This window comes from Molothrus ater, chromosome 8, assembly GCF_012460135.2.
Source record: "Molothrus ater isolate BHLD 08-10-18 breed brown headed cowbird chromosome 8, BPBGC_Mater_1.1, whole genome shotgun sequence".
Taxonomy (NCBI): Eukaryota; Metazoa; Chordata; class Aves; order Passeriformes; family Icteridae; genus Molothrus; species Molothrus ater.
In genome coordinates, this window is record NC_050485.2 from 23,564,032 (window position 1) to 23,591,565 (window position 27,534).

The window sequence follows — 27,534 nt, forward strand, 5'->3', positions numbered from 1 at the left end:
TTGCCCTCATCCCTGTGTGCCGCTTCCGGCCGGCGCCGCGTGCGCCTCCCGCTGCTGTGCGCATCCCGATCCGGAACGATCCCGGGAACCGTCCCCGTCCCGAGCTTCCCCCTGGCAGCGGCCCCAGGCAGGTAAGATGCCGGCCCTGCCCGCTCCAGCGGAGCCAGCTCGGTTGCCGGCCGTGGGAGGTGTGTGTGTTCCTCAGCGAGCCCCGAGGTGAAGCGTGCCTTGACGGCTTTGGCTTTATCATGTGCTTTCCATTTAAAGAAGTTTTGTATGTCTAACAGCTCGCCTGAAGTTTGACAACATAGGGGTTCAGCGCTGTTTTTTGTAGAAGTACTGCTGGCTAATAATAAGCAATGGTGTAAGGACTTGTATAAACGCCATAAGCAATAATAATATAGTACTAGCAACTATTATTTATTTATTTATTTATTATTATTTATTAGTGGTACTAACAAGTGAATTGTGGCCTAATAAGCAAGGTGTTGTTTATTGATTGAAATAGTAAAGTTAAACACCTATTTTATATACATATACTTGTGGCTTAGACAAAGAGGTAGCAAGTTATATTAATCATAAGTTATTAATTTATAAGTAGCGTTCAAAAAGTAAAAATGCAGGCCAAGCTTATCTAGTGTTTTGCTCACAGCTTTCTGCTTGATGACTGAGGCTGGTAAATTCAGCCACTGAATATAATAAAGACTGGTTTAGGCAATGTATGGTTAAAGCAGTTTTATGAATATATATGTGATGTATTGAAGTACCTTAAAAATGAATACTGTAATACTTCAATGGAACTGTGCAGTAGTAAAAAGTGTTATGGATGTACATATTTAGATAGACCATTGCAGCACTTCATTGTAGTCAAGTGTTCAATAAATCCATTTGGATGTGAGTTTCTGTTTTGTCACTGACTAGCTAGAGCGGCCATCCAAAGTCTTTCTTTTTTTGGGGGTAGTTCACTCATGTCGCCTTAGTATTTGTGAGGAACAAGCACAATAACTCTATGTTTCATTTCTGCTTTGTCATTTGTCCCAGAGCAGTGCAATCATGGCATCCATGGAAGAAAACTTTCCTCGAGGGGGCATCCAGAAGAAACCTGCAGAGGGAAAGACACCCAAGCCAAAGTCAGAGCGGGACAATTTGTTTGATGTATGTTGTTTGCATGCTCTTGCTTAACTTCTCAGAGCTCTTCCACTGTCAGAATTTGACTGCAGCCCTCTCTACCTGTTACTTCTACAGTAAACTATAGAAGGGACTCCCAAAAATAGATGTCTGCTGACATCCACCATCCTCCTGATCTCTGAAAGATCCCTAATACCTGTTACATCTTGAATATGATGACTGAGAAAGTTTAGTCAAAATTATTGATCAGGCTGTAGCTTTTAAACTTTCCACAAGCATCTTATCCCAAGGTGCTGCTTGGTGAGCTTGGTGTTACTGGATGCAGGCTAAGTTGGTCTTTCTGTTGGTACAGTGTGGTGCAGATCTCTTGCACCACTCTTTTCTGTTCCCAAGATTCAGCTTTATAAATTATCAGCCTCAATTCAGCCTTATAAATTATCAGCCTCAGCCCAAAGTAGATACTTTGGAAGACTTGCATGTAGACAGACAACAGTTAACAAGATGGTTCTCTTTTTTTTGTCCAAATCAGTATTTTATTCATGGCAGCAGAGTTCTGCTGTAGTGCAAAGTTTGTTTCTTTATCCACTTTTATTTTTTAACCTTCTGTGCTTGTAATCTGCTTTAGGTTCAACATGAAGAAAAATCTCAGAAAAGAAAAAGGAGCCAGAAGGACCAAGAAAAGCAGAAAAGGTTCAAGGCAGACAAAACTGTTAAAGCTGCTGTTAAAGAAAATGTTATGAATATTGGACCACTCACAATTGAGGTTGGTGCATAAATGTTTGATTTTGTGTGCCTCTCTTTTGTGGGCTACACAAAAATGGCATGTTTTCCCTCCCTAAACTGCCAAATACATCTGTCATCCAGTACAAAACTTAACTTCTTATTCCCCTGTTATGACTGACTTGCCAAGATACCCATAGTATGCTATTTTCCCTGCTCTCCCAGGCACTCAGTGAGGGGATGCTGCTCCTTGGCTGTATCAAAGAGGTCAGTCACTACGAGCTCACCATCAGTTTGCCCAACGGCCTCTCTGGATTTGTGCCAGTCACGCAGATCAGCGATGCCTACAGCAACCTGCTCACCAAGCAGGTGGCCCAGGGAGAAGTCCTGGAGGTGAGACCTGGGACTGGGGCTGTGATTTGTGCTTGGAGCTACAGGGTGTTGCGAGTACCTCAGAACCAACCCTGAGGTCTTGCTTAGGAGCCTGGCATTGAGTAACCTTGGTTTGGAACCGGATTTTCCAAGCAAAGTTTGCAGTTTCTTGGTAACAGCTGACTGCTAGAAAAAAATAAAATTAAACAATCAGTTACCCTGTCTCTCTGGTGTCAGCAGTGCCCAAGTTTTCCCAAGGTGTGGGAATGTGGGATTAGCACTACCCCTTTGCTGGTGGTGTTTTTCCCTGCTGAAGGGAAAGGCTGGCTTAGGGTCACTGTTGGCTCTGTAGGTGTTTCCTCAGCTGCAGTCTCCTGACTCCAGCCCACACAGTGTTTTTAAGCAAAGCCTCTCAGCCTTACTGACATGACATAGTGTCATCCCTGCCTCTCTATTGAGATTCTGGTGTTTGTGGCATTTCCTGCCTGTTCCTGAAGTGTTGACAGAGAAACAGGACTTTCTTATGGGATTTTGTTTTCAAAATCTGCTTCAATAACAAATTCTAGCCTTATGTTATTTAATATTGTAAAAATTGTGTGTTTCTCTGTTGATCATGTTGCTGGGCAGGAGTTGAATTCCCTCCCAGACCTGTTTTCTCCAGGGACACTGGTCAGGTGCATCGTGACCAGCATTGAGAAAAGTGACGATGGACGCCGCAGTGTCAAGTTATCAATTGACCCCAAGAAGGTCAACAAGGGCCTGAACTCTACAGCACTAGCAGCAGGCATGGTAAGTTTTCTGGGTCTGTCAAAGCCTCTCTGGGCTCTTGCATTTCAGTTTGTCCTACATGGGATCAGAGCAGAATGTGGAGCTGCTCCCGCCATGGAAATGACCCGTGAGGAGAGGGTGGGTTTAGTTCTTGTCTCCAGGTTGTCATTCATGAAATTAATTCACTTTATTCTGTTTCAATATGGCCAAGTTATTTAATGATTTCTTTCTGAGTAAGTTTCTTTGTTAATTTTTCAGAAAGTAATATATAACATGGCTTGCAGAGGTGCTTGCTTGTTTGTTTTGTGTTTTCAGCTGTATAATTGTATGCACCTGCTATTTTTGAGCATCACAATTATTTTCCTACTAGTTTGTGAGCTCCTTATGTGTATAGCTAGATAAAGGTAGAGTTAAGTCCTCACTGCTAGGTGAGCTGTGTAATAAGAAAGAATGTAGTGTTCTTGCTCTGAAAAGTTCAGTTCTCTGTCCATATGAAACAAGGGAGTACTTGGGTGGTGAATCTCTTACCATATGTTCATTCTTTGGAGACCCAGCTGTTTCATTACATTACTGAGTTGCAGTGCTTTCTTCCCAACAGCTGCTCTCTGGTTCTGTGTTGAGTGTGGAAGACCATGGCTACCTCATAGATATTGGTGTCACTGGAACTCATGCTTTCCTGCCTCATCAGAAAGCCAAAAATTACATCAAAGCAGCCAAGAAGGGTAAGAAGTTCAGGAGGATCTGATGGGTTAAAATGGAGGTGGAGAATGATAGGGATTAAAGTTTATTCTATCTGTGGTTTAGTGCACCTTGGTGGGATTGGGTCTGGTTGCTGCAAACAGCAGTTTTGTGGCTGGTCTGCAGCAAACCTTTGTGTTTCAGCCCATGATCTGATAGACTGTGTTCCAAGCCCTGCTGCAGTAAACTTCACATAGATTGAGATGGAACTCTGTAAAACTTTGGAAAGAGTGGGAGGAAATACTGAGTGCTCCTGCTAGAGGTTTTATGCTGTGACTTATCTTTGTAGGGCCTGACTTAAAAATAGGCCAGAGCCTGAACTGCCTGGTTGTGGAAGTGAAGAATGAGGGCAGGGTGGTCTGTTTGTCCATCGATCGATCGGAGGTGGCTGCATCCATTGCCACAGAGCGACAGAACTGGGCACTCTCTAATTTATTGCCAGGGCTGGTGGTGAAAGCTCGAGTGCAGAAGGTAAGCTTTGGTTTGGGTTTCTTTTGTTGCGTTGGTCTTTTGAGCGTTGTTGAAGGCAGGAGACAGGTGAAGCTGAGATGAGAGTTTATGCCCTGGAAAATTTCTGGTTGGTCTCAATTACTTAGCAGTAGCAAACATAATCTGCTAGACACTTCCCTCTACTGCATTCATCTGAGGTCTGATCTCAGTTCTGGTTGTGATACCCTGAGTATAAAGGCTTCACACTGAAGCTGCTGATGGAGCTTGAAGCAGACCAGGATTCATTTTGTGTTTTCTGGCCTTTACTGCTAAAGTATTCAGAAGAATTGCAGTAGTCTTCAGAGTACACACAGTATTATGAAAAAACCAGAGGTTTTTGCAACAGAGTGTGCAAAGCAGAATTGTTAGCAGTTTTCTGTCTCTTGTGATATGCTTGTTGATTAACAGCGACAGTGCTATTTTTTGAAATGTGTGAATTGCTCTCTATGCTGCCTGAAAACTGAGTGTGGAAATTTTTTTGGCATCTTTTCATTCCCCTTCCTAGGTGGCCCCACTTGGGTTGAAACTGACTTTTCTGTCTTACTTCACTGGCATTGTGGATTTCATGCACATGGACCCAGAGAAATCCATGAGCTATTCTCCAGATCAAGTGGTAAGGAGGGTGGAGGATGCCTGGAGTTGTTACTTTGCTTACAACATCTCTTACCTTCTGCAACAGTTCTGTGGAATTATCTCTGCAATCTTAAGGCTGATAGCATCTTTCATATCTTTACTTGAATTACTATTGTGGCTGCTTTAAAGCTGTAAAGAACAAAGCCATTCCTGGAAGACTTATTTGGGAAGCCTGGAGATTTGGAAGGGATAGAAACATGACTTCTGGCAGGAGGTGGCCTAGTGAGGCGGAGGGTTGTTTTCGCAGTCCTGTCAGGAGAGTGGCTAGTCATAGAGGGAAGTTTAGGGCTAAGTTTATACATAGCTGGGTGGTTGGGGTAAATGTGTAGGGTAGCAGCCCTAGAAGGTTAATGAGTAGGAGGAAGATTATGAGAGATGTTAGAATTAGGGCTCATTTGTGTCCTTTTTTGTCTAGGGGCATTATTAGTTGTTTTGTGACTGGGTTGATAAATCATAACTGGAGGGTTGAGAGGGTTGATCAATCATAGCTTGAGGATTGAATATCAGTGCTGGTGCCCTGCATTGATACCAGCCTAGTCCATAAAAACAGACAAAAGCAAAAATCCCTCCTTGGTGAGGCTGTTAGAAGCGAGCGATGTCTTAGTAGCAATACTGGAAAATGCTTGCATGTGGACAGAGAGTTCAGGTGCCAAGCAGAATGTCCATGAGCATGAGTGAGGTGCCTTTTCCTCTTTTGTTCAGTGAGCACTCTGTGTTCCAGGTGAAGGCCTGTGTGCTGTCCGTACACCCCACGTCGCGGGCGGTGCGGCTCACGCTGCGCCCGCCCTTCCTGCATGCTGGAGGAGCCCCACGGCAGCTCCCCGGGCAGCGCATGGGGGCCGTGCTGGAGGAGGCCACCATGAAAGCCTTCTACAAACAGTTTGGGGCCATCTTTGAGCTTGATGATGGCACTCTGGCATTTGCACGGGTAAGTGCCAGGCTGGCGAGGCAAGTCCTCCATATCTATCTTAGCCTGCTGGGAAAGGGGGCTGGGAGAGGGTTTTATTTTTTGCCTTTAGCCTCTTTGTGAGACAATACAATAAAGTTAAGATAGCATGCGAGATGTTTGTTAAATGATACATCCTCTTGTTTGAATTTAAATGTAGGAGGGTTGTCGTGGAAGAGCTGATGAAACCTGCACAAAGAGAATGTTAGAGGAACAGATTTGTCAGATGCTGGCACTTCAACCTAAGGCCCATATCAGTGCTTTCACTTTCCAAACACTCACTTTTAATTCCTTTTTTTCTAGTTGAAACATCTTTCAAAAACCAGAAAATCCTTTAAATCTGGGGCATTTAAGGAAGGTTGCAAACATAAATGTCGGATTATTGACTACAGCCTCATGGATGAGATGTGTATTGTATCTCTGAAGAAGTGAGTATGACAGACTCTTCCAGAAAACTGGTTGAAGAATTAGAGTGTTTGGGAGTGGAAAATTACACTACTTTGCTGAACTGGAACTTCCATGTGGGGTTTTTGACTTGTATCTATGTTGTGGCACATCAGCTTGTCTGGGCATCCTGCACATATTCCCCATACTCTGTGGAATTGGGACACCACCAGTATCGTTGGTGAACTGAGGCAGAAGGAGGCTAAATTAGTTCTGCCATGATTGTATCAGAAGACCATGGCTCAGCACGAAATCAAGCCTTGATCTTGCAGCTCATTTGTATTATATAGTCCCTCTTAGTACTTCCAACTTTGTGGCTTTAAGCAAAGTAGATAATGGGTTCTCCTTTCATGAGGCCATAACTGTTTGACTGACACCTGGAATGGAGCCTGGTGAACCCCCCTGCACTTTATATCCTAAGAGCTGTTTTGGGAGATTGGTCACCTGTGGAGTTGTAGAACACTGGGGAATGTGTGGAATAATGGATATTTGGGACAAGTCAGAGAATGGGACTGTCTTGTCATATCCTGAGTTTCCTTCAAGATGACTGACTGGTCTCTTTGTGTCTCTTCTCTAGCCAGATTATTGAAGCACGGTTTCTGCAGTACCAGGATATCCACACAGGTGATGTGGTGCAGGTGAGCTTCTGGAGGACCTGAGCATGTTATACTTTAAAACAGTGATCTTGCCAATGTGCACTCCTTCTGCCTAATATGTGTGTCCAACTTTTGATCCAGACTAGTGAGATGAAAATGAGAAAAACCTTCTCTTGCAGGACTTGATTATTGGAATGCAATACTCTTCCCATTTTGTTCATGTTTTTATTCATGATGTGGCAAAGGCAATCAAATTTTATCTGTGGTCAGTCATTTATTTGTTTCCATAAGTACATTTTTAGAAAGACGAGCAAAAGAAATGAAAACTTGCCTTGCAGTCATGCAGTCAAAGTAAAAGTTCATGGCTGAACAATCACAGTGAGCTGATGGGCAGAAAGGTACTCATGATTTTTATGTCTGAGTCATGGCTGTATTGAATATGTCTCTGGAAACAATTCTAGTTTGCTGGCATCAATAGAGGTTTTGCAGAAGTAGTCTATGCTTAAAGAAAAGAAGCTGTACAACAACCTTATGAAGTATATAAAAGTTAATGGGTCAGATTAGTTGGGTGGAATGTAGTTTGATCTAAGATTACTAGTTTTTTGAATGTGATTAGATTTGGTGATAGTAGGTGTTGTAGTGTCTTGACTGTTTCCTACATGACCACAGTCTGCTTTTCAGGCTGAATTTACCAATTTTTCCCCTGTTTTGGGTTTTAGGGCAAAGTGCTCTCTCTAAAACCCATTGGGATGCAGGTGAAAGTGGCTGATGGGATTAGAGGACTTGTGCCATCCCTCCATCTCTCTGATGTGATTCTGAAGCAGCCTGAGAAGAAGTTCAACATAGGAGATGAAGTCAAGTGTCGGGTGAGAGCTGCCAAACAGGATCTTCAGCTGCTTTGCACTCTGAGTATGTAGCAGCTGAATTGATCAGGCAAGGACAGACCTCTGTACTCCATTCTTGTAGGTGCTCGAGTGCAATCCTGGAGGAAAGAAGCTGATTCTTACTCTAAAGAAAAGTCTCGTCCAGTCAAAGCTTCCAGTCCTCTCAAATTACGAAGATGCAAAGCCAGGCCTGATCACACATGGCTTTGTAGTGTGTGCAAGGGAGTTTGGCTGCATTGTGAAGTTCTACAATGATGTCAAAGGTCTGGTACCCAAGAATGAGCTGGGCTCAGAACCCATATCTTGTCCAGATAAAGTCTTCTATGAAGGCCAGGTAATTAATGTACCTCTGCTGTGCCATGTGTTTTAATGTGAAAGAGAAGTCTGCAGTTGGCTCCAATGTGGATTTTCCTGAGGAACCAGCTACACCAGGAGATGTTTATGTCCTTTCACTTTATTAGTTGTGCTCCATTTAAACAGGGTAGGCTGTTAAAAGGGCAGCTCTTCTTTGGGTATATCTGATTTGCCTTTCTAGGTTCTCTCTGTTCTGCAGGAGAACATGGTCGTGTGACTCGATTCTCAGTAGAAGTCTGGAGTTCAAGGCTGCTGTTTTTCCTAAAGAAGTTAAAAACTCTTACTACAGAATCATAAAGATGATGTTTTCTGATTGAGTGTTACTCTGGTTATCCTGTTGGTTTCAAATTACAGGCACTTTAGGAACTGTGTTATTCACAGTTCTGGTTCTTGTTGTGGGCAAAGTTACAGAGATCTCAGCCCTCTTCTTATTTTTTCTGCTGCCTTTCTTTAATCCCATTATTTTTTGGTTGGCTTAGGAGAAAGGTGATTTTCTAGTCAGAATTTCTGACTGCAGATCTGGAGATCTGGATTTTATTCTCAACTCTGCCATAGACCTGGTACAATCTTTCACAAGATCATTTAATGATTATGTACTTCTATTTTCCCTCTGTGTGATCAGAAAGACATTTGTCTCTGGTTGAACCTGTTAAGTTCTAGCCACTGGTCTGCTATCCTCAGGTGTGAGAGAAAAGTGTACTGTGTATGTATGTCCCTGTCTTCTTTTGTAGGTGGTAGCAAACTGAGGAGGGTCAGCTGAACTTAACTTGTGTTTTATATTTTTTTTCCTGCAGGTTCTTAAAGTAATGGTCTTAAAATGTGAGCCTCAGCAGGAAAGACTCTTGTTGTCCTTCAGATTATCAAGCAAACCTGGCCCTGAGGACAAATGGAAATGTACTCCAAAGGAGAAACAGGAAATGAAGTACCAAATAGGAGAGGTGTTGAATTTAGTGGCTGATTCCTTTTAGCCTTTTCCTACTCATTTTCCATATGATTTAGTATCACTTTGAACAACTTTGCTTTGAGAAAGCTTACAGTGATCAGGAACTAGCATTAAATGTGCACTTTTTACTGTGTGGTTGACCTGGATCAAAAATGGTATCTCAGTTTTCAGAGATCAGGATAAAGGACTCCCAGGAGAGTCCCTCTGGAGGTACCAATTAGTGCTCCTACTCCTAAGATGGGATCCTCTTTTTTTATTTTCTGGATGATGCTGATTTTCTTGCTCCAAAACCAGCTGCTTTTGCTCCCTGGAGAAGAAAAGCTTTAGAGAAATGTTTTGAAATGTTTCTGTGTTTTTGCAATAAACAGTTTCCAACTCCCTGCAGATATTGCTAATGCAGGAACAGGACAGTTCTAGTCTTGATGAAATTACTCCATCCTTCAAATGAAGTCACAACCAAGAGAATTCGGTTCCAGCTCCTTATTTCTCTGGGAGCTGAGAATTAGTTTTTATTTTACCTGCAGTGTTGGCATGCTTCTTAGCTCAGCCCTGTTGATGTGAGAGATTTTCATGTATACCTGGGAGGCAACATCAGATTCCCTGCAGCACATCACATCCCATCCCCTGTGCATCAAAAGAGATGAGTTCAAAAACACTTGGAATTTTGTATCACTGTACTTGTTCTCTTTTCAGATAGTTGATGTGAAAATCTTGAAGAAGAAAGATAATGGGTTAGAAGTTTCCATCTTAGAAGATGAAGACAATGTGGTAGCCTGGATCCCCATGCTGCACCTCTCTGACTTCGCTGCTACCTCCAAGCTCCTGTGGCACTGTCTTCAAGAGGGAGATGTCCTGCCCAGAGTTATGTATCTAGGTGACAAGGGAGAGCACATTGTATCCTTTGCCACCTCAACCAGACAAACAAGGTGTGGGGAAGGAGGTGTCTCTCAGCATTCCAGAGAATCTGCAACAAACATAAGAATACTGTAGCTAGTGTGAAGTGGAAGTGCCTGTCATGCTAATGATGCTTTAAAGAGGAATTATAACTTGCTCTAGAAGTGAGGCTCAGCTGGGGCTGGAATCTATTCAGAAGTAGGTTGTGAGCTGACTTGTTTTCCCAACCAGCTTCTGGGCTGTTAAACCTATCACAACCTTAGGGAAAAAATTGCTGTTTTGATATCAAAAATCTGAACTGAATTGTTAGGAAGTTGATATTTCTGCTACTGTGAAGGATGTATCTTTAATGCTGAGCAGTTTAAGAGACGTGAGTTGCTAAATTTTTGTGTAGGGAAACCAAGATGGAAATTGAAATTACAGCATTTAGCACTCCTGTACTCTCTAACTTGCAGCAAGTGCTTTAGCCCAATGGTTAGCAGCACTGAGATTTACTTGACATCGTGCTGCTTTCATTCACCTTTTCCCATTTTTCTTAACTGGTTGTTCAGATCTTGAGTAGAAAGTCTGCAGTGATTTCTGCTATACAGGAGGAGCAAGTTGTAAGAAGCTTCTCTGAAATCCAGCCTGGGATGCTGTTGACTGGTTATGTGAGGAATGTGATGCCTTTTGGAGTGTTTGTGGAGTTTCCTTTTGGTGTGACAGGACTGGCACCCAAAGTGGTAAGCAATGCCTCCACTTCAGTAAGCAGCATGTGTGTGATCAGGCTGCTTGAAACATAGTTCTAGCAAAGGTACAGTAACAAGGAGGGAGCAACTGGACTCCAGGCCCTGCATTTGCACAGCTTCCTGCTGCAGGGTAAAAGGGTTTAGGTTTGCCTTTTAAATTACTTCCAGAATGAAATGAAGCACTTCATTCAAGTGAGCTTAAACTTCAACAAGGATTTCATGTGATCTCAATAATTAATTTTAATTGATGGGTTTTTCTTAGTCTTCGTTAATTTCTCTTATGCATTTACATGAAGTCGTAACTCAAACCCTGCTGAACAGCTCTGTGGGTGGTTGGTTGATCACTATCAGCTGTGCTCAGTAACCTTGCTCTCTGTTTCCTTTGCACAGAGCATGAGTGACAAGTTTGTGACAGACACCAAGGACCACTTTGTGGTGGGACAGACTGTGATTGCAAAGGTGATGAGCATTGATGAGGAGAAGCAGCGTGTGCTCCTCAATCTGAAGGTGTCTGAGTGCAGCTCAGGAGATTCTGCTGCAGAGAGCTTTGGCCTCCTGAATCAGTACTTCAAGGAGCTGAAAGAAATCAGGGACTTGCTGAAAAGAGGTAAAGATTGTAAATGTTCTTCTAAAGGGTTTCAGGTCAAAAAAAAAAGGTGCTCTAGAGGAAAAAGAAAAGAATAACATTTAAGTGAAAGAAAGTTCAGTTTAAGCAAAGACTTCACTTCCCAAAGTAGCTTATTAGAAAAAGGATGTGTGTGCAGCGTCTGCCATTGACAAGAGGCTTTTTGTAAGTACAGCTGGAACAAGCCAAAGAAATTACTCTTTTCATTGAAGTCACCTAAGCCTCTTGTATTGATTTTGGGTCAAGTGCTTGTGATAACCCAAGCACAGTACTCATATGAGGGTGACTTTGTTCAAATAGATTTACCTACAGGCATTATAGGTCCTCCAGCAGGGGTTTTCTCACATGCTGTTTTTCTAGTGTTTTTATCAAATTCTGACTTTGTTCTTTTAGATTCTTCCTATATCCAGTACTTTTTAATGTTTGTTTTCTGTAATTGTGAAGTGACAGGTCTGTTTTGTACTTCCAGTGTTCATCTGTTTTGCTTTCACATTTTTCCAAATGCAACGCTGGGTGCCAGTGTTCGTATAAGATGGGAAAATATTCTCTCTAAAATTATTAGGTCCTTAATGTCACAAAAGGGTTTCTGCTTTGATTAACTCTTAGAATTTACTTTGTAGTTCTACAGATACATGAGCCTAGGCTTTGTTTTCCCTTATGAAGATAGATTAATACTTCATGTACCACTGAATAAATGTGAAGGCTTGTCTTGGTATTGTGAAGAAACAACATAAGTAAAACTGAATTCCCGCTTTTTCTTCCCTTTATTTAGGAGAGCCCAGCATTTGTGAGTTGGTGCCTGGGAAGAGGGTGCATCTGGTCGTGCAGGATGTGAGGGAGGATGGCTCAGCACTGTTCAGTGGCAGCTCTGTCACAGGCTTGACTGTAACTGCCACCCGCTACCATTTGGGAGGTGAGGGTCTTTCCTTTGCTTGTGTTAGTTTTCAGTCTTGTACTCTGAAACCTCTCCTAAAATGGATTCTGCTGATGAGAAACTAATAGGGAGAAGTCTGGTTAGAATAGGGATGGCCTTGAAGAGTAGTTAAGTTTCCCAATGTCTTGCTGGCCTGTTTGTGCGATTCAGAAAATATGATATAAACCTCCCTGTGTCTCTGTTAATTTTGTCTCATATTTTGGGCATCTAGTTTGTGCTCAGAGATCCTTAGTTGAACCATACTGTATAGAGACAAGTAGGAATACAAGCTCCAGCTTTCTTGGGTTTTTTTCTTCTTCCTTTAGAAAGGTATTCCTTGGAATATGCTCTATCTGAAATTGCTGTCAACTTTTCTTGAAAAATCAATGACTTTAAAACAGGGCCATAATTTTCCAATTAAAAAATTAAAGTGTCATACTGTGCAAAACCAAACATATATTTGCTGAAGTAATGAATAAACCAGAGAAAGCAAGATAAGCCTCTAACTTCAGCAGAAGTAATAACCCCAGCACTTCTGTGTCAGAAGAGTTTCTTTTTTCTTTTCCTTAGCAACAGATAGACTGATGATAGTTTTGTGCAAATGTTGGGAAAATCTTTTTATATTATCTTGACCTTGTTTTTAGTCAGCCTTGTCTTTATTATTTAAGAGTTGTGTCTTCAGTTTGGTACTAGTTTGGTTCAGATACAATAGTAATTAAGCAGTCTTTGGTCTTCAGGAATTAAACATTTCATGTTTGTCATGTAGCTCTATCACAGTTGCTCAGAATTCTTCATTGTCATCAGGATATAATCTCCTTATTCTCATTTCTAGACAAAAATATTGCTCGTGGTGAGAAAAGGAAGGCATTGATTCTTCACGTGGATGCCCTCACATCTGAAGTGTTTGTTTCTCTTCGGGAAGAACTGTTAAAGCAAAGGCCCAAGCAAGTGAGTATATGTTCCATTTTTGGGTTTGTGTGCTTCTGCTTGTCTGGAAGACTGTAGCTAAATTTCAAGGGTGGCTGTTTCTTCTTTAGAGCTGTGGGAGGTAGAGGAGGGAATCCAGATCTCAGCAGGAGAAGTCACTCTGTCTGTCCATTTCCGTCTAGCGGCTCCGAGAGAACTCGCAGCACTCTGTGGTGGTGCAGCACATCACAGAGCACTTTGCCGTCGTGTCTCTGCCGGAAACAGGCCAGCTGGCAGCCGTGCCCATCGCCTGCCACCTCAACGACACCTTCCGCTTTGACTCGGAGAAACTCAGGGTGGGACAGACAATCTCTGCCACCTTAAAAGCAGTGAAGGAGAACAAGCACGGGGTCTTGTTGGCAGTACAGGGCCCAGCCAAGAAGAATGTTTTTGTGAGGGTGCGGAACGAGTCAGAGACAGCACTGGAGGAGATGCTTCCTGCTCTGAAACACTCGCTGTCCCCGGGGGATGTTGTTACCGGTACCGTCAAATCCATCAAACCCACCCACGTCACTGTTGCTATTGATGACAAGCTGACAGGTTCAATCCATGCATCCCGGATCCTGGATGAAGTGCCCATAGGCTCTTTTCCAACTTCTACTCTGAAAGCTGGACAGAAAGTGACTGCTCGAGTCATTGGAGGCAGAGATGTGAATACTCACAGGTGGGAAAACATGTACATGGTTTTGCTTCTGGAGGAATGCAAAGGATGAAACAGTTTGTGTTTCAATTCAGGTCATCTAGGACCTCTGTCAACAGATGCTGTTACAGCTGCCTTTGCTGGAGTAGTTGAGGCCTGCTATAATATTCTGAATCTGCTATAATATTCTATCCCAGATCCAGCTTTCAGTAAATTAGCTTTCTACCTGTGTCACTGTATTTATCTTGAGTGTAGATTGCAAGAAAAAAAGATGTCTAAACTCTTAAGAACCAGTTGAAACCTTAAATACAGGCCCCAGGTACTAAATTTGCTGGGGTATTTTGGTTACCTAAATTGCTACTGCAAAAGTGATAAGAACTGGAATTGGAAGGCTCTTATAGTTTTGGAGGGCTTGCACCTGGGTTTTTTTTGCTAGTACAGAGGCATTAAATGTGGGTGACTGGGGCCTGGGGAGATCAGGAGAAACTTTGATCCTTTTCCTCTTCTTTTTAGGTGCCTGCCAATCACCCATCCACACTTCACACAATCCATTCCAGAGCTCAGCATTCGGCCAAGGTAAGTGTTGGCCTCTCTGCTGTCTGCACGTGCTTTACAGACCTTGTATCCTTGGATGTCCCATCCCTTGAACCTCTTATTCGTGAAGGAGCTGGCTGTGAGCAAGGACCTCCATGTGTATGCGGTGAGGCAAGGCCTCTTACTCTCTCTTGTCCTATAGCTGTGTTAAATATCAGAGTGCTCTCCTAGCACATGATTTATTTGAATGTCCTTTTGGCTTCAGGTTCTGCCAATCTGGACTCTCTCGTGTCTGTTCCTGTCAGAAAGATTTCTTGTTATGATCAGGGAAGAATTAATTCCTGGCAGAAAAAATGCAGCTGGGGAGGGGTGAAAGACATTGTCACAGTAGTACCAGCTCACCACATCCCCCTGGGTTTCTAAATTCCATCTTCATCTTTAGGACCAAAGCTGTTGTACCGATGTCCTCTTTATTCTTTTGCAAACAGTGAAAAAGAAGGGGAATTCACAGCAATGCTGAACCTTAAAGAAGAAGGTTCCCTCAAGAAACTTGGACTCTACGATGTTGGACAGACAGTCACCTGTTTTGTAAAGAAGGTGTGCTCAGAGTCTTCTTAGGAAATGTGCTGGGGGAGGCAGCAAGTGGGTGTGACGTCAGAGGGCCTTAGCTCAGACCTAAATATTGAAGGCTGTGGTCCTCATTAACTGTGAGAGTGGCCTGTGGCAACTGCAGTGCCCTTCTTACAGGGAAGGTAGAGGAAGGAAACAAAAATTTTCAGTACTTGGTGGAGTCAGGCTGACTTGTCCTCTTTGACATGCCTGTTTGTTGCCAGCAGGCTGTAGTAAAAAGGCCTTGGAGTATGCCATCAGCACAAAGTACAGTCACTGCTGATCCCCTGTGTGCACTTGTCTGTGAACCACAGCAGTGTTGTGCTTCTAAGAACAGAATCCAAACCACCACTCTTGCTTGGTGCAGAAGCCAAGGCTGGACTAGTTCTTTTAAGCCTTAAAAATTAGTGAAAAATTTCTGCCAGGGAGGGTTTTTCTTTCCCCCAAGGTCTCATGCTGTCTTCTCTGGTTATTTGTTGTCTTTTTAGTATAACATGCTCAAAAACTGGCTGGAGGTAGAAGTTGCCCCTGACATTCGAGGAAGAGTTCCTCACCTGCTGCTGTCTCTGAACACCAAGGTAAGGAGGCTCTTACTGGTGAGCTACACACACTTTTTTTTCCCATATGCTTGGCCACAAGTAATGGCTGCAGACATTTCTGACGTCCATGTGAACTCATAACCCAGTGCTCTGCCCTTTAGGCATTGCTGCCCCTTGCTGACAAGCAAGTACTGTGCCTGCAGCTAGTTCAGCTCAGGATAGCAGAGTCACTGAAGCAGTGCTGAGCTATCAGTCAACTGCACATCAAAGATGTTTATAGGAAGTGTCAAGGTTCATAGGGGAAACACTATCAGAATTATGCAAAGCTTCCTTTCTGGAAATAAGTGTAAACATGTCTTTTATTTCAGGTCTTAAAACATCCAGAAAAGAGCTTTAAAAGTGGCCAGGCAATATCAGCTACAGTGACTGGAACAGATGCCACTGAAACATGCCTCTACTTGTCACTCACAGGTATTGTGGAGCCTTAACAGCAGGACCCCACCACATGTGATACTTTACTCAGAGTTGGGCCTGCATTGACCCCTCAGGTGAAGATGTACCACTCCAGAGCCAAGCTGTGCCTCTCTGTAGAACAGAACTAACCCCTGGGACCCTGACCTAGATGTAGCAGCAGCTAGGACAAGCGAGGTCAGACCTCTAGAATAAAGAATCACTTTCCTTGTGTCTCAGACTGAAGCCCTTCTCTAAGCCCTTCTGAACATATTCCCTTCTAATATCACATGGGAGGTGGTATATTTATCAATTTTGTCAGTTACTCTGGATATTGAAATTGTGCAACTAAGGGTTGCACTTGTCTGGGCTACCAAGGCAAACATGGCTGCGAACAGAGATTGCATAGACTGCACCTTACCAAAAGCTTGTGGTTTGATATGTGACTAGGCAACTAAAATTAGCTACTAACTTACTACCTCTTGCTTCATATTTTGAAGTATTATGAAGCCCTTTCCCTCCACCTTTTCCAGGAATTCAGTCACTGGAGCAGGATACCATCTCTGTAGGCATGGTAACAAAGGTGACTCCACATGTTGGCTTGACCATTGCACTGCCAGGTGGGAAGGCTGGCAAAGTCAGCCTCTTTCACCTGAATGATACTTACACAGAGGATCCTCTGGGGAGCTTCAAAGTTGGCAAGATTGTCAGGTCAGTAATTGTCTTCCTTGTTCCTTCAAGCTGCAAGGCTTAGAAATATGATCCTTTGGTGACAGGCTTTTCACTGCCTTGAGGTAGTGCCAGACTGTAAGGTCAGTCTGGGGCTAAGAAGTGATGCTGACTTTCCTTGTAAATGTTTGGGTGAAAGTCTTGTATTTTTCATTTATGAAGAAGCCCCTTTTCAGCTGCCTTCATGGACTGTCTTTCTGAGAGTAACTATGTTAGCCAAGGTGTTGATGGGGCTGAGGGTAGCCAGGTATCCCAGCTTTGCGGTGGTTCTGTGGGCTGTTTGGTGATTGAGTTGTTTTTACATTTGCACAAGCAGTTGCATTTCCCTCCTTCACAGGGAATGTTTGAGAGTGCAACAGGCCAAGTGATTTCAGGTGTAACAATCATTAACTCTTTTGTACTGACAGTAGAGACTGAGTAAATCAAGTAGACATGTTTCAAAAGTTCTTTTTCTAGTTTTCTGAACTATTGTGTCATGCTGGTTTGTATTAGCTAGAATGTGCTTAAAGGAACAGAGTGTTTCTTTTTCTGCTACTGCAAATATTTATTTTCCACCCGTGGCTTATTTTAGCATGTAAAAAATCTTTCTGTTTTCTCTCCCTCTGCCATGCAGGTGCTACATCCTGTCCAATGAGAACGGTAAAATCCAGTTGTCTCTCCGGCAATCCCGGTATGTGTCATCCCTCTAGTCTGTTGATCTCCTACTAGTGAAAAAAATGATCATGAGATACACTTGTGATTTGTTTTGGAAGATCAGTGAGAAGTGTTAAAAGAACGAGAAATGCATTTTTGTAAGGGGTGATACTTGTTCCTACTTCAGAAAGATTTTTTCCTGTGAATCAGCAAACATTGAAGGGTCTGACACTTAACATAAAGCTGCTCAAGTGGGTTCAGATTTAATTTCTATTTGTCACAGTTTCTAGGCCTGCCTTATCTTTTTTGTTTGCTTATTTGGGAAGAAAGTTCTACCACTGAATTTGCAATACAAGCATGTTATGTTTCAATGTTCAGCTGCATTTTAACAGTTTTGATTAGGTAATAAACTTAGCCCAAAATGTCTCTTAAAACTGAGCCTTTTGCTTTGTCTTCCTTATGGAACAAAAGTGTGGAAGTAAGTATCTTAGAAATAAGTGGGGAAAACACCAAGCAAATGCTGTGCAAAATTTCAGACAGCATTTTGCTCTCCTCATTTTCTTAGTGTCAGAGAAAGCCAGGCTGATGTGTTTGGCTCTGTTTGCAGCAGCATGTTTGTTCCCTAATGCTAGGTAGAGCTTGGCAGAGATGCAGGTTGTCCATTAGTACATTTCAATAAACTGAAGGGTGCCTCTGATCCAATATGGTTTCCAAAGAGTACTAGCTGTTGTTAATACTGATGTATTTTCTGCTATTCAGAACAGAATGTGAATTATTCAGATGAATGCTTTAACTTCTAACCTCTCTTTTCTTTTAGGCTAAATCCAAAGATAAACAGCAAAGTGGAGGATATTGAAATAACAAGTATTAAGGATGTTAAAAAAGGCCAGCTGGTGAGAGGCTATGTCAAATCAATCACTCCATCAGGTGTATTCTTTGGGTGAGTAACCTGAGAAAGTTATTCTGGCAAGTGATGAGTCTTGGAGAACTTATTTTGAGTGTACAATTGTGGAATCTTGTTTGGGGATGGTCTCTGGCATAACGTGAACTTGCAAAATGAATTATTTAATCAAAATGTCATGGATACTGTGTTGAGCCTGTGAAATTAAAGTAGGGAAAGTTAGTGAGACACTTTATAGAACTGATGGTGCCACAAATGCACTTTATTTTTCTTTCCTCCTGCTGTAGAATACTTATTTTTTGTTTTCTTCCTCTTCTCAGATTGTCCACTTCTCTCCTGGGCCGAATCTTGTTCCAGAATGTTTCCCCATACTTTGTACAGAAACATTCCTTATATGAAAAGTACCTGCCTGAAGGAAAACTGCTCACTGCCAAAGTACTTGGGTAGGTCCAATGTTCTTTAAAAGGAACTATGAATTAGAAGAGAGGAGAGGATGGAAAGAGGGGGGATAAAAGAGAGAAGATTTGAAAGAAGTTCAGATCCTTGCAGTCATTGTAAATGCTCTGATTTTTTTCTTCTTATTCTTCTTATTTTCTTATTTTAAATATTTTTTATTTTTCTTATTCTGTCCTGCTACTCCTGACGATGCACCACAGGGTAAATAGAAAAGAAAAACGTATTGAGCTCTCTCTCCTGCCTGAGGACACTGGGATGCCAAGTGTCTTGCCTGAATCCCTAGGCCTACCACAATATGGAGCAGAGGAGGAGAAAAGAGAGGCAGATGATGAGAAGAAAAGAGAAGAGCCTAAGCTGAAGAAAAAAAGGAGAAGAGGAAATGATGAAAGTAGTCAGGTATGGCTGTGCTTGCACAGAATATGCTAAAGGACTTTGTTGGTTCAAATACTGAAGTGACTGGGAAGATCCCAGTCTCATCCCAGAAGGATAAGGCTGAGAAATTATACAGACTAGGAAAAAAAGATTAAATTGCATTGGAGAGTACAGAGATGAAAAACTATTCCTTTTGGGTGGGAGCTAGCTGAGATAACAGCCCAGTTGTGTTTCCTGTCCCTTTGGTCTTTGAACCTCATGTAGATGAGTGTGACTTTATTCTCCACTGTTTGTTAGCTGAGAGAGTAGTGGGGGATGTTGTGCCACGGTACTGCCCTCTCTCTCTCTGCTGCCTGGCTCTTTACTTTGTGATCAGAATTGCCTCTAAGATTGTCACAGTTGTTGCCCTCGACCATCCACTCATTTCCACTTGTTGCAGGAGGCAAAGCCAAAGAAGAGGAAGATCTGCCCAGCAGATGAAAATGACAGTGGAATTGAGGTGTATTACCGTGAGGAGGAAGAGGATGACCAGGAGGAAGAGGCAGCTAAAAAGAAATCTATGGTGAGAGGTTTGGAGGGAAACGTGAGCCTGAAATGACCTTCTAGTCCTATTGATATGTGTCAGTTTGACTTTAAGATAAGAAGTATTACTGCTGCAGATAGGAGTGACACAGGCTGGTGTTTGTGTCATCTGAAAATGGCTTGAAGTGGATGGAATATAAATTATAGCAAAGCTGGGTCACAGAGTTAATGTTTTTGCTGATGGGCTGTTTGCAAGTACAAGAAGTCAATAGTACTGAATATGGAGAGATGCCACAAGCAAAGAGCAGTTGTCTGATCCCAGTTAAAACACTTGAAATTAAAACCCAGGGCATTTTCTGTCTTCCTCCAAACAGGTAAGGAAGCCTGGTGAAGCTCCCAGGCTGCAAGTTTCCATGGGCTTCACCTGGGATGAAGACAATGCAATGGATATACCTGTGCTGGATCAGAAGGAAGAGAGCTCAGAGAGCGAGGAGGAGGAGGATGTGCAGTCCAAGGTACTGTGTAATTGTATTGTCTGCACAGGAGACACCACACAGTGGCTGTAATGTGATGGTTTGGTATTTGCATGTCTGTCTGCCCTGTAGCAAAGCCTTTTAACCCAAGGGAGCATCTTTGGCAGCTGACACAGGACTTGTTCAGCTATTTTGATCACTGACTTCAGTAGCAGGTACCTCTGAAGCAGAGGAGAAAAGGCCCAATTTTAGCATGGTTGCATGAAAAACAGGTTTTCTCATGTTGACATGTTAAAAAAATAAGTATTTTGAGTCAAACAAATATTTTCATTAACACAAAACTTTTTTTATTAAATGTCAGCTCTGTTTCTTACTTTCCTGAGTGTTGTAAATTCACAGAAAAACCTGGAGATTAAAAACCTTTCAAGTTATAGTCCTCTTATTTAGCAAAACACCAAAAAGCACCAAAAAAAATCTTCTTTTATGCTGTAACCTTTAGAAAGGTTTTCCAGTGAGAGCAATTCAGCAAAATCAGACTCAAGCTCATGAACTCTTTTCATGTTTGCTCTTCAGGATTTCCCATGTCCCTCAAAACTCACCTTTGTAAAGGCAATGCATGGCTGATGCTTTATTGCCCAAGGTAACAAGGCAGAGAACTATGGCACTGTGAGTTCCAAATTTAGACCTGAGTCACCCTAGTGATCCAGCAACACACCCCAGTTGTACTTGGGAGGAAACTCTGTCAGATTTTTACAGAGTGAGGGAAGGTGATAGTGAGTACTGGCCTGGAGGGCAAAGATGGAAGAATGAGAGGGAAGGGCAAAGTGTGGATCCTGCTGCTGGCGTGCCAGACTAGCAAACTATTTGGTCCCTCAATGAATTTCATTTAAGAAAAAGGAATTTCATGTAGCGCTGCTCTTCTTTGAGGTGTGAGCTGTGTAAGAAGGAGTAGGAGGTGTTTATCATTTTTATCCTCTTTTAAACAGTCGGCCTCATCTCTTCCTTTGGAAACTGCCTAGCCTTGGACATACTGAGATCTGGCTATGCTTTAGCTGGACCTGCCTATTCCCCCATGAAGTACTTGCCCTTCCTCAGTCCTCCTGTTTTGCTCTTTCAGCTGAAGAAACGAACAAAGAAGGAGAAGGAGCTGGAGAAGCAGAAGAAGGAGAAGGAGCTTTGCAAAGTAGAGGCGGCTCTCATGGACCCGAGCCGGCAGCCCCAGTCCGCAGATGACTTCGACCGCCTGGTGCTGGGCAGTCCCAACAGCTCCATCCTCTGGCTGCAGTACATGGCTTTCCACCTCCAGGCTACAGAGATTGAGAAGGCCAGAGCTGTGGCAGAGAGAGCACTTAAAACAATCAGTTTCAGGTAATAATGGAGCTCTGCTTCTCTACGCCCCAAAGAATAAATTCTGATGGGGTAGTTATGGTGGCAGAACACTGGTAGTATCAGTGTGAGTCTGTGTGTGTGGAGTGACAGAGTCTGTTTTAGTGAGCTCAGAAGGATTAAATGGTAGCAACTGTCAGCTGGCCTGAGTCACCACCGCTGACCTGCTGCAGGTCATGAGCTCAGGAGCTCCTGAAGGTGTCACTGAATGCACAGACATTCTTCTGGACAGTCAGAAGTGTTTGGAAGAGCTGTCAGTGATGTCCTTGAATCAAAACATGAAACAAATGGTGAAACTCCTGTTGTTTTTGCTGTAGGGCTGTACCTTAAATCATCTCTACTGCATGGTTAAGTATATTGTGATTTCTTGACTCAACCTTCTGGTTTTTAATTACAAACAACAATGATAAAGACTGTAGTGTGAATCAACTGCTGTGCTCTATTTCAAAAATGGTGTTTCAAAGAGCAGTATGTCCTGTTTCTTGTCCTGGAGGGATGCTACAAGTCAGTGAGTCTGTGTAGGTTAGTTTGCAAAAACCTGGTGAAGACTGGCAAAAGGCTGAATATTTTTTTTTGACATCTGCTTTAAGGGAAGAACAGGAGAAGCTGAATGTCTGGGTAGCTCTGCTGAACTTGGAGAACATGTATGGTACTGAGGAGACACTGATGAAGGTCTTTGAGAGAGCAGTTCAATACAATGAGCCTCTGAAAGTCTTCCAGCATCTGTGTGACATCTATGCCAGTTCTGAGAAGTACAAGGTAAGACAGTGCAAGCAGATCCCTGCCATGTATCCCATTCAGGCATGCCAGTAAACTGCAAGTGCTGGCTGTGTAAGCTTCCAGCTGTCAGATGTTGGGCCTGTCCTGTTCTTAACTGGAGTTAATGGTTGTGATTGACAGTGGGCAAGGATGTGTTGATGCTTGCTTTTATGTCATAAGTGTTCAGAGACACGCAGCCTAAGAATAAAAGTCCTAAACCTACAAGGCTTTGTTATGAATGTGTGATCTAACCCAGCTCTGTCCTTCCAGCAAGCAGAAGAATTGTACCACACAATGCTGAAGCGTTTTCGTCAGGAGAAATCCGTGTGGCTGAAATACGCCTCTTTCCTCCTGAAGCAAGGCCAGGCTGAGGCTACTCACAGGCTTCTGGAGCGTGCTCTCAAGGCTCTGCCCACAAAAGAACGTAAGCTCTCTGCCCCAGCCTTAGTGTGGACCTTAATGTAGGCAGGGGATGGGCTGCTCTCTGATATCTCTTCCTGTGACAGCATTTGTAATAAGTGGAAAGTGAAGCCAGCTGATTCTCAGGGAGGGGAACTTTCAAGCTGGATGTCACTGCTAAATGCACCTCTGCTAAAGGCACCAAATAGAATTTGCTATGGTGCACAAAAACAAAACACCCAAATCAAAGGCAGCTTTGAGTTTTACAACCCTCTAGAAAAGTTCACTTGGTCTAAGCTCAGGTTTCTGGGGCTGCCCATGGATGCTGCATGATACATTATGAATATAAAAATAAACCTTCCTCTTCCGCAGAGAGCTGAAATGGGAAGTGACCCTTCTGTCTCCCACTTTGATCCCACCTTAGTCCAGAACCTCTTTACAACAGAATCTTTTGTCTCTGGTTAGAGATGGTGCTGTCTGTGCCTGCCTGTGTTCTGTGTAGTTCTCACTCCTGTTTGATCACGTGGAAGAGAGTTGCTGTGATACCCTAACATGTCATTACTTTTCCCAGATGTGGATGTCATTTCAAGGTTTGCACAGCTGGAGTTCCATTCTGGGGACACAGAACATGCCAAGGCCCTCTTTGAGAGCACCCTCAGCAGCTATCCCAAGAGGACAGACATTTGGTCCATCTACATGGACATCATGATCAAGCATGGCAGCCAGAAGGAAATCCGGTGAGTTGTCGTGCAGCAGGCTGGGAAGGGGCAGAACACACCTGAAAAGAGCAGAGGTACCCTGCAATGTGGGGTTGTATAGGGCTTCCCACAGCACAGCAAAAGGGATTTTTTTTTTTTTTCACACAAAACTGGGGTGTGTGGAAGTGCTTATTCTTGCTGGGACTGAGGAGACTCCAAAAAGTTCCATAGGGCGGAGGGGAACTGATTTGTAAGTTGTGGCCTGCATGACAGAAATTAGAGGCCTTGCACTGAGGTTCACCTGTCCCTCTGCAGGGATTGCCTTGTATCTGAAGAGTGAGCTCAATCTTGAATAATCAATCTTTGTAACATAAAAATGGAAAAACATTTTTTCCATTTCTTTTCCTGAGAGGTGAAAAAAGAAACTAATTTTCCACATCCACTTAATGAATCCATGGTCCGATGTAGTTTCTGGATCTTTGTTTAAGTTGACCAGCAGCCTCAGTGTTCTCCAAGCAAGTAGAAGGCTTCTACTTAGAGATTCTGGCCAATTGTCAGGAATCTCTTTCTTCCAGCACCAGCAGTTAGCAGCAATTTCCTCTGAATGTTTTCCCAGACTTTCTGCTCTTTGTTAAAAGATATGGTACAGGGCTAATATTGAGTGCTGTCACAAACATGATTTGAATCACTTTGGTTTCTTGCAGAGACATCTTTGAGAGGGTCATACACCTGAGCTTGGCACCAAAGAAGATGAAATTCTTCTTCAAACGCTACCTGGATTATGAGAAGAAATTTGGTACAGAACAGAGTGTCCTGGCTGTTAAAAGAGCAGCACTTGAGTATGTGGAGACCAAGAGTTCCCTTGCTGACACCTAAATGTGGTGCAAGTGAAAGCAGAGAGACTTGGCTTTCCATGCAGTGTGGGAACTGAGAAGTGTGGAGTTCTGCTGTGACTGTCCATGAACAGTTTCTGGAGAGTATTGGTCTGTGACCAAACCAGCTTGGAAAGAACAAATGAAACTATTTGATAAATGTTTGCAGCTGTGTTCAGAAGTTACAAATAATCCTGCTCTGTTGATGACATGTTTTTAAATATAGACTGTTTTATAATCAAAAGAAACATCAGCCATACCTGTTTTACTTTCCTGGGGAAATGCTGCAGTTATGACACGCTGCTTTTAAGTACAGTAATGTCTTACAATTTGATTTTTCTCACTGTTAAGATGGCAGAGAAGATTCTTGTGTTTTGGATGAATTAACACTTCAAAAGATTTATCTCAGGTGCCTTTGTGCTCTAGAAATTGGCAGAGCAACACTGGATGGTGGCATAGCTGAAGCTGGAAGGAACCTCTTGATGATGATCTTCAAGCTCCTGCTCAAATCAAGGGTCAGCAAGACTAGGTTGCTCAGGTTCACTCCCAGTTTGGTTTTGATTTCCCCAAGAATCACAACTTCTCTGGGCAACCTTCTGTTGTAACAAGTTGCTAGGGATTGATGACAGAAACAATAGTGATTTTCAGTAGTCATTTTCTCTTAAGAGAAATCACTGAAGTCAAAGAAAAAAGTGTTTGTTCTGTGCTGAAAAAAACCATCCCAATGTAACCTGCTTGGAAAAAGCCAGGTGGTTTGGGTACTTGAAAAAGCTGTCACTGATGTCAGTGCCTTATGGTCCTTATCTTACAATTCTGTATTCCTCTAACTTTCCACTGAGATGTGGATATGATCAGCCACATGTTTTACAGAGGAAGAACTTGAGGCAAGGGGAAAACAGGGTATGCAAACAGATGTGATTACCCAGTGTAGACCCTAGCTTTGAAATACCAAACTTGAAGAGTCTCACTCATTGTAGGTACTCTAAACTCAAAACCAGAGCTTTGCAGGACCCAGCTCTTCTGCCTCTGTGAATGGCCAGTGCTGGCAAGGCTGGATCATTCAGCATCTATTTCATTCCCAAGTCCTTTGGGATCCAGAAACAAGTAATTTCACTTCTTGCCCCCAGGGAGAGCAGGGTGCTGTGCTCACATTTTGCTTAATGATCTTGTAGTGGAGGAGGCTGATTACAACATCCAGTAGCAACTGCTGCCTTTTTTAAAGAACACAGCTTCAGTGATGGTGGCTCTTTCTTTTGGTTTAATTAGTTGCATAACAGAACATGTAAATAAGCGTTGCAATAGAAACCAAGATCCCTCAGAGGTATTGTTTCTTCTTCACTACTGGGGCTATTACAGTGTCTGTAGTAGGCAGGAGAGGTGAAAGACCTGTGTGTAATTCTCTGTACTGGAGGAGCCTGGTTTGAACCCATCTTGCTGCTGGGAGCTGTGACCTGTGGGCTGTTCTGTGATGGGATTATTGATGGTCTTTGGAGGAACAGCAGGGGATGTGAGCTCACAGCTTGTGTGATTCAGCATGCCAGGAAGATGGGTGGCTCAACTTTGCTCTTGGCATTTCAGTGAAAAATCTAACCTGGCTGCTTGTGCTTGTGTGTAAAACCATCTGGGTTAATGTTCCTCAGTTCAGCATTGTCACTGGGGGACACTGGGTGACAGGAGCAGCAGGGATATATTCCTGAGGGTGCTGATGTGCTAGGAGAGGCAGAAGCCTAGGGCTGTCTCAGTGGAGACCATGCTCAGAGAGGGTGGCAGAGAGGAGAAAAACCAAATCTCTGCAATTTCAAACAAATTTCTGAGTGTAATGCCTTGCTCTACTCCTCACTGACAGCTGTCCACTCAAACATGCCTCTCCAACAAGAGGGAGGGAAAACAAACAAGCTGGACAAGCCCCTAGCCCATCCCAGCCAATGGAAAGAGAGTGGATTTAATATAGGAGAGAAGGGATGTAACCAGAACAAAAGATGATTTGTGCTCATGGTTTATTCTTGGATAAAAATCCATTCTCAAGCATTATGTGTGTTGCCCCTTTCCTTCAAAGGAGGGAAGGGGAAGGGAAGGAACCAGAGTGGAGGTGGTTCAAAGGAATAATTAGGGCTATCAAGAAGGAAGGCAAGGGAAATAAAGGAAGTAAGAGGAACTCTGCTTTGTTTCAGCAAGTTACCTCATGTCTGCTGGCGGTGTGGGGGTGGCGTGTGCATCTGCATGTTCGCACTCGAGGGCCAGCAAGAAGAAATGCAAATTAACTCCCTTTCATCTCAAGTTAATGCAATTTAATTTATCTTCCATCTGATTATTTCTGTGGATTAGTTGATGAAGCTGAGAGCCAAGCCTTCCCACAAATGCAAAGCAAATCTGTGGAGAGGCTGAACAGGGATCCTGGGATGCCTCGCCCATTAAGCGGTGTTCCAGCCTCTTTATGTGAGGGAGTAGCCTGCAGCTCTTTCTTGCAAGACACCATACTTGTCAAAAGCTTTTTAAATAATTTTCTCTCCTTTGCTGCAATTGTGTATCCTGATATACAAGATTTGTGCTACTCACTGCAAGAATAACTAAAAAGCCATGTTACTAACTTGTAATATGTGATAATGCTTTGAAACATTCTAGGATTATCTGGATAGGAAAGGATCTGAATCTTTAATAGAAAGAAAAAATAAGTTCCCAGTCCTTGAATTCAAAGAGATTGTTAAATTATGCCTTTTATACCCCCCTGAAGAAACTCAGAAGTCAATGAAAAATAACTCTCATTTAATAATTTATTTAAAATCTCCTTGTGTGTAAGCCCCTCTGAATTTTGTGGGTTTGGGCTGTTTTTTGAACAACTTAAGGCTTTTTGGTAAATGGCACAGTGTAAAAGGAAGTTGTATCTATAACAAAACAGTTCAAGTAGGAAAGCCAAACTTCTCTGTCATGCCAGCTCTTTAAACAGTGTACACAGGATTGACCCCTGGGAGAAAAGGGACTGTGCATTGCCAGAGGAGCAGCCTTGAAGCCATAGTCACACAGTGTCATGGTGAGGGTAGTAATTTTACTGGTTTTGCTTTCCCAGAGTATGGCCAAGTCCATAAAAGAGACGTTGTGCTCCAGGGGCCAATTAAGGCAGTGGAAAGAGTTTTAGAAAATTCAGTGGTAGATGTGTAGGGAGAGGGCTGCTCCCCCATTCTGTTCCTGCTGTCCCCTTGTTGCTCCAGGGCTGCAGTCCCAGGGCAGCAGATGGGTGAATGTAATGTGCTCTTTGGGCTGTCAGCTTTCTCATCCCCTTTCCTTCTGAGAAAGATGCTCCATTAATACAACAGACTAACTACAGTTACGTGGTATGTCCACTATATGTATGTTTATACATATATTTAATAAAGCTGATTCTGGTTGAGGTTGTCCTGCAGCTTGTAACCCAAACAAAGGACTC

General features: G+C 43.0%; 1 protein-coding gene across 2 annotated transcripts; it reads left to right on the forward strand.

Moving 5' to 3' along the window:
* Window positions 1–26: 26 nt before the first annotated feature.
* Window positions 27–27,510, forward strand: PDCD11 (programmed cell death 11). 2 transcript variants are annotated; one of them, XM_036385799.1, is made up of 36 exons: window positions 27–131; window positions 1,042–1,155; window positions 1,754–1,891; window positions 2,074–2,241; window positions 2,848–3,009; window positions 3,587–3,710; window positions 4,016–4,197; window positions 4,721–4,828; window positions 5,570–5,776; window positions 6,098–6,222; window positions 6,816–6,876; window positions 7,554–7,700; window positions 7,801–8,052; window positions 8,867–9,010; window positions 9,709–9,909; window positions 10,461–10,631; window positions 11,028–11,244; window positions 12,035–12,175; window positions 13,008–13,123; window positions 13,285–13,805; window positions 14,295–14,357; window positions 14,804–14,912; window positions 15,413–15,502; window positions 15,832–15,934; window positions 16,447–16,624; window positions 17,256–17,312; window positions 18,093–18,215; window positions 18,497–18,619; window positions 18,833–19,028; window positions 19,444–19,566; window positions 19,901–20,041; window positions 21,117–21,367; window positions 21,976–22,144; window positions 22,415–22,568; window positions 23,115–23,280; window positions 23,946–27,510. In XM_036385799.1, the coding sequence occupies exons 2-36, from the start codon at window positions 1,054–1,056 to the stop codon at window positions 24,115–24,117; spliced, it is 5,505 nt and encodes a 1,834-aa protein (XP_036241692.1). In that variant the 5' UTR covers window positions 27–131; window positions 1,042–1,053; the 3' UTR covers window positions 24,118–27,510. The 2 variants fall into 2 exon arrangements, with proteins under 2 accessions (XP_036241692.1, XP_036241693.1); XM_036385800.2 differs by having other exon boundaries at window positions 63–131; window positions 1,047–1,155.
* Window positions 27,511–27,534: the final 24 nt, after the last annotated feature.

Bases quoted from the DNA above. Each gene is read 5' to 3' on its own strand.
- PDCD11 (XM_036385799.1), top strand. From the start codon at position 1,054: ATGGCATCCATGGAAGAAAACTTTCCTCGAGGGGGCATCCAGAAGAAA. The intron at 7,701-7,800 runs GTGAGAGCTGCC...CCATTCTTGTAG, and splicing joins GAGATGAAGTCAAGTGTCGG to GTGCTCGAGTGCAATCCTGG. The intron at 9,011-9,708 runs GTGTTGAATTTA...TTCTCTTTTCAG, and splicing joins TGAAGTACCAAATAGGAGAG to ATAGTTGATGTGAAAATCTT.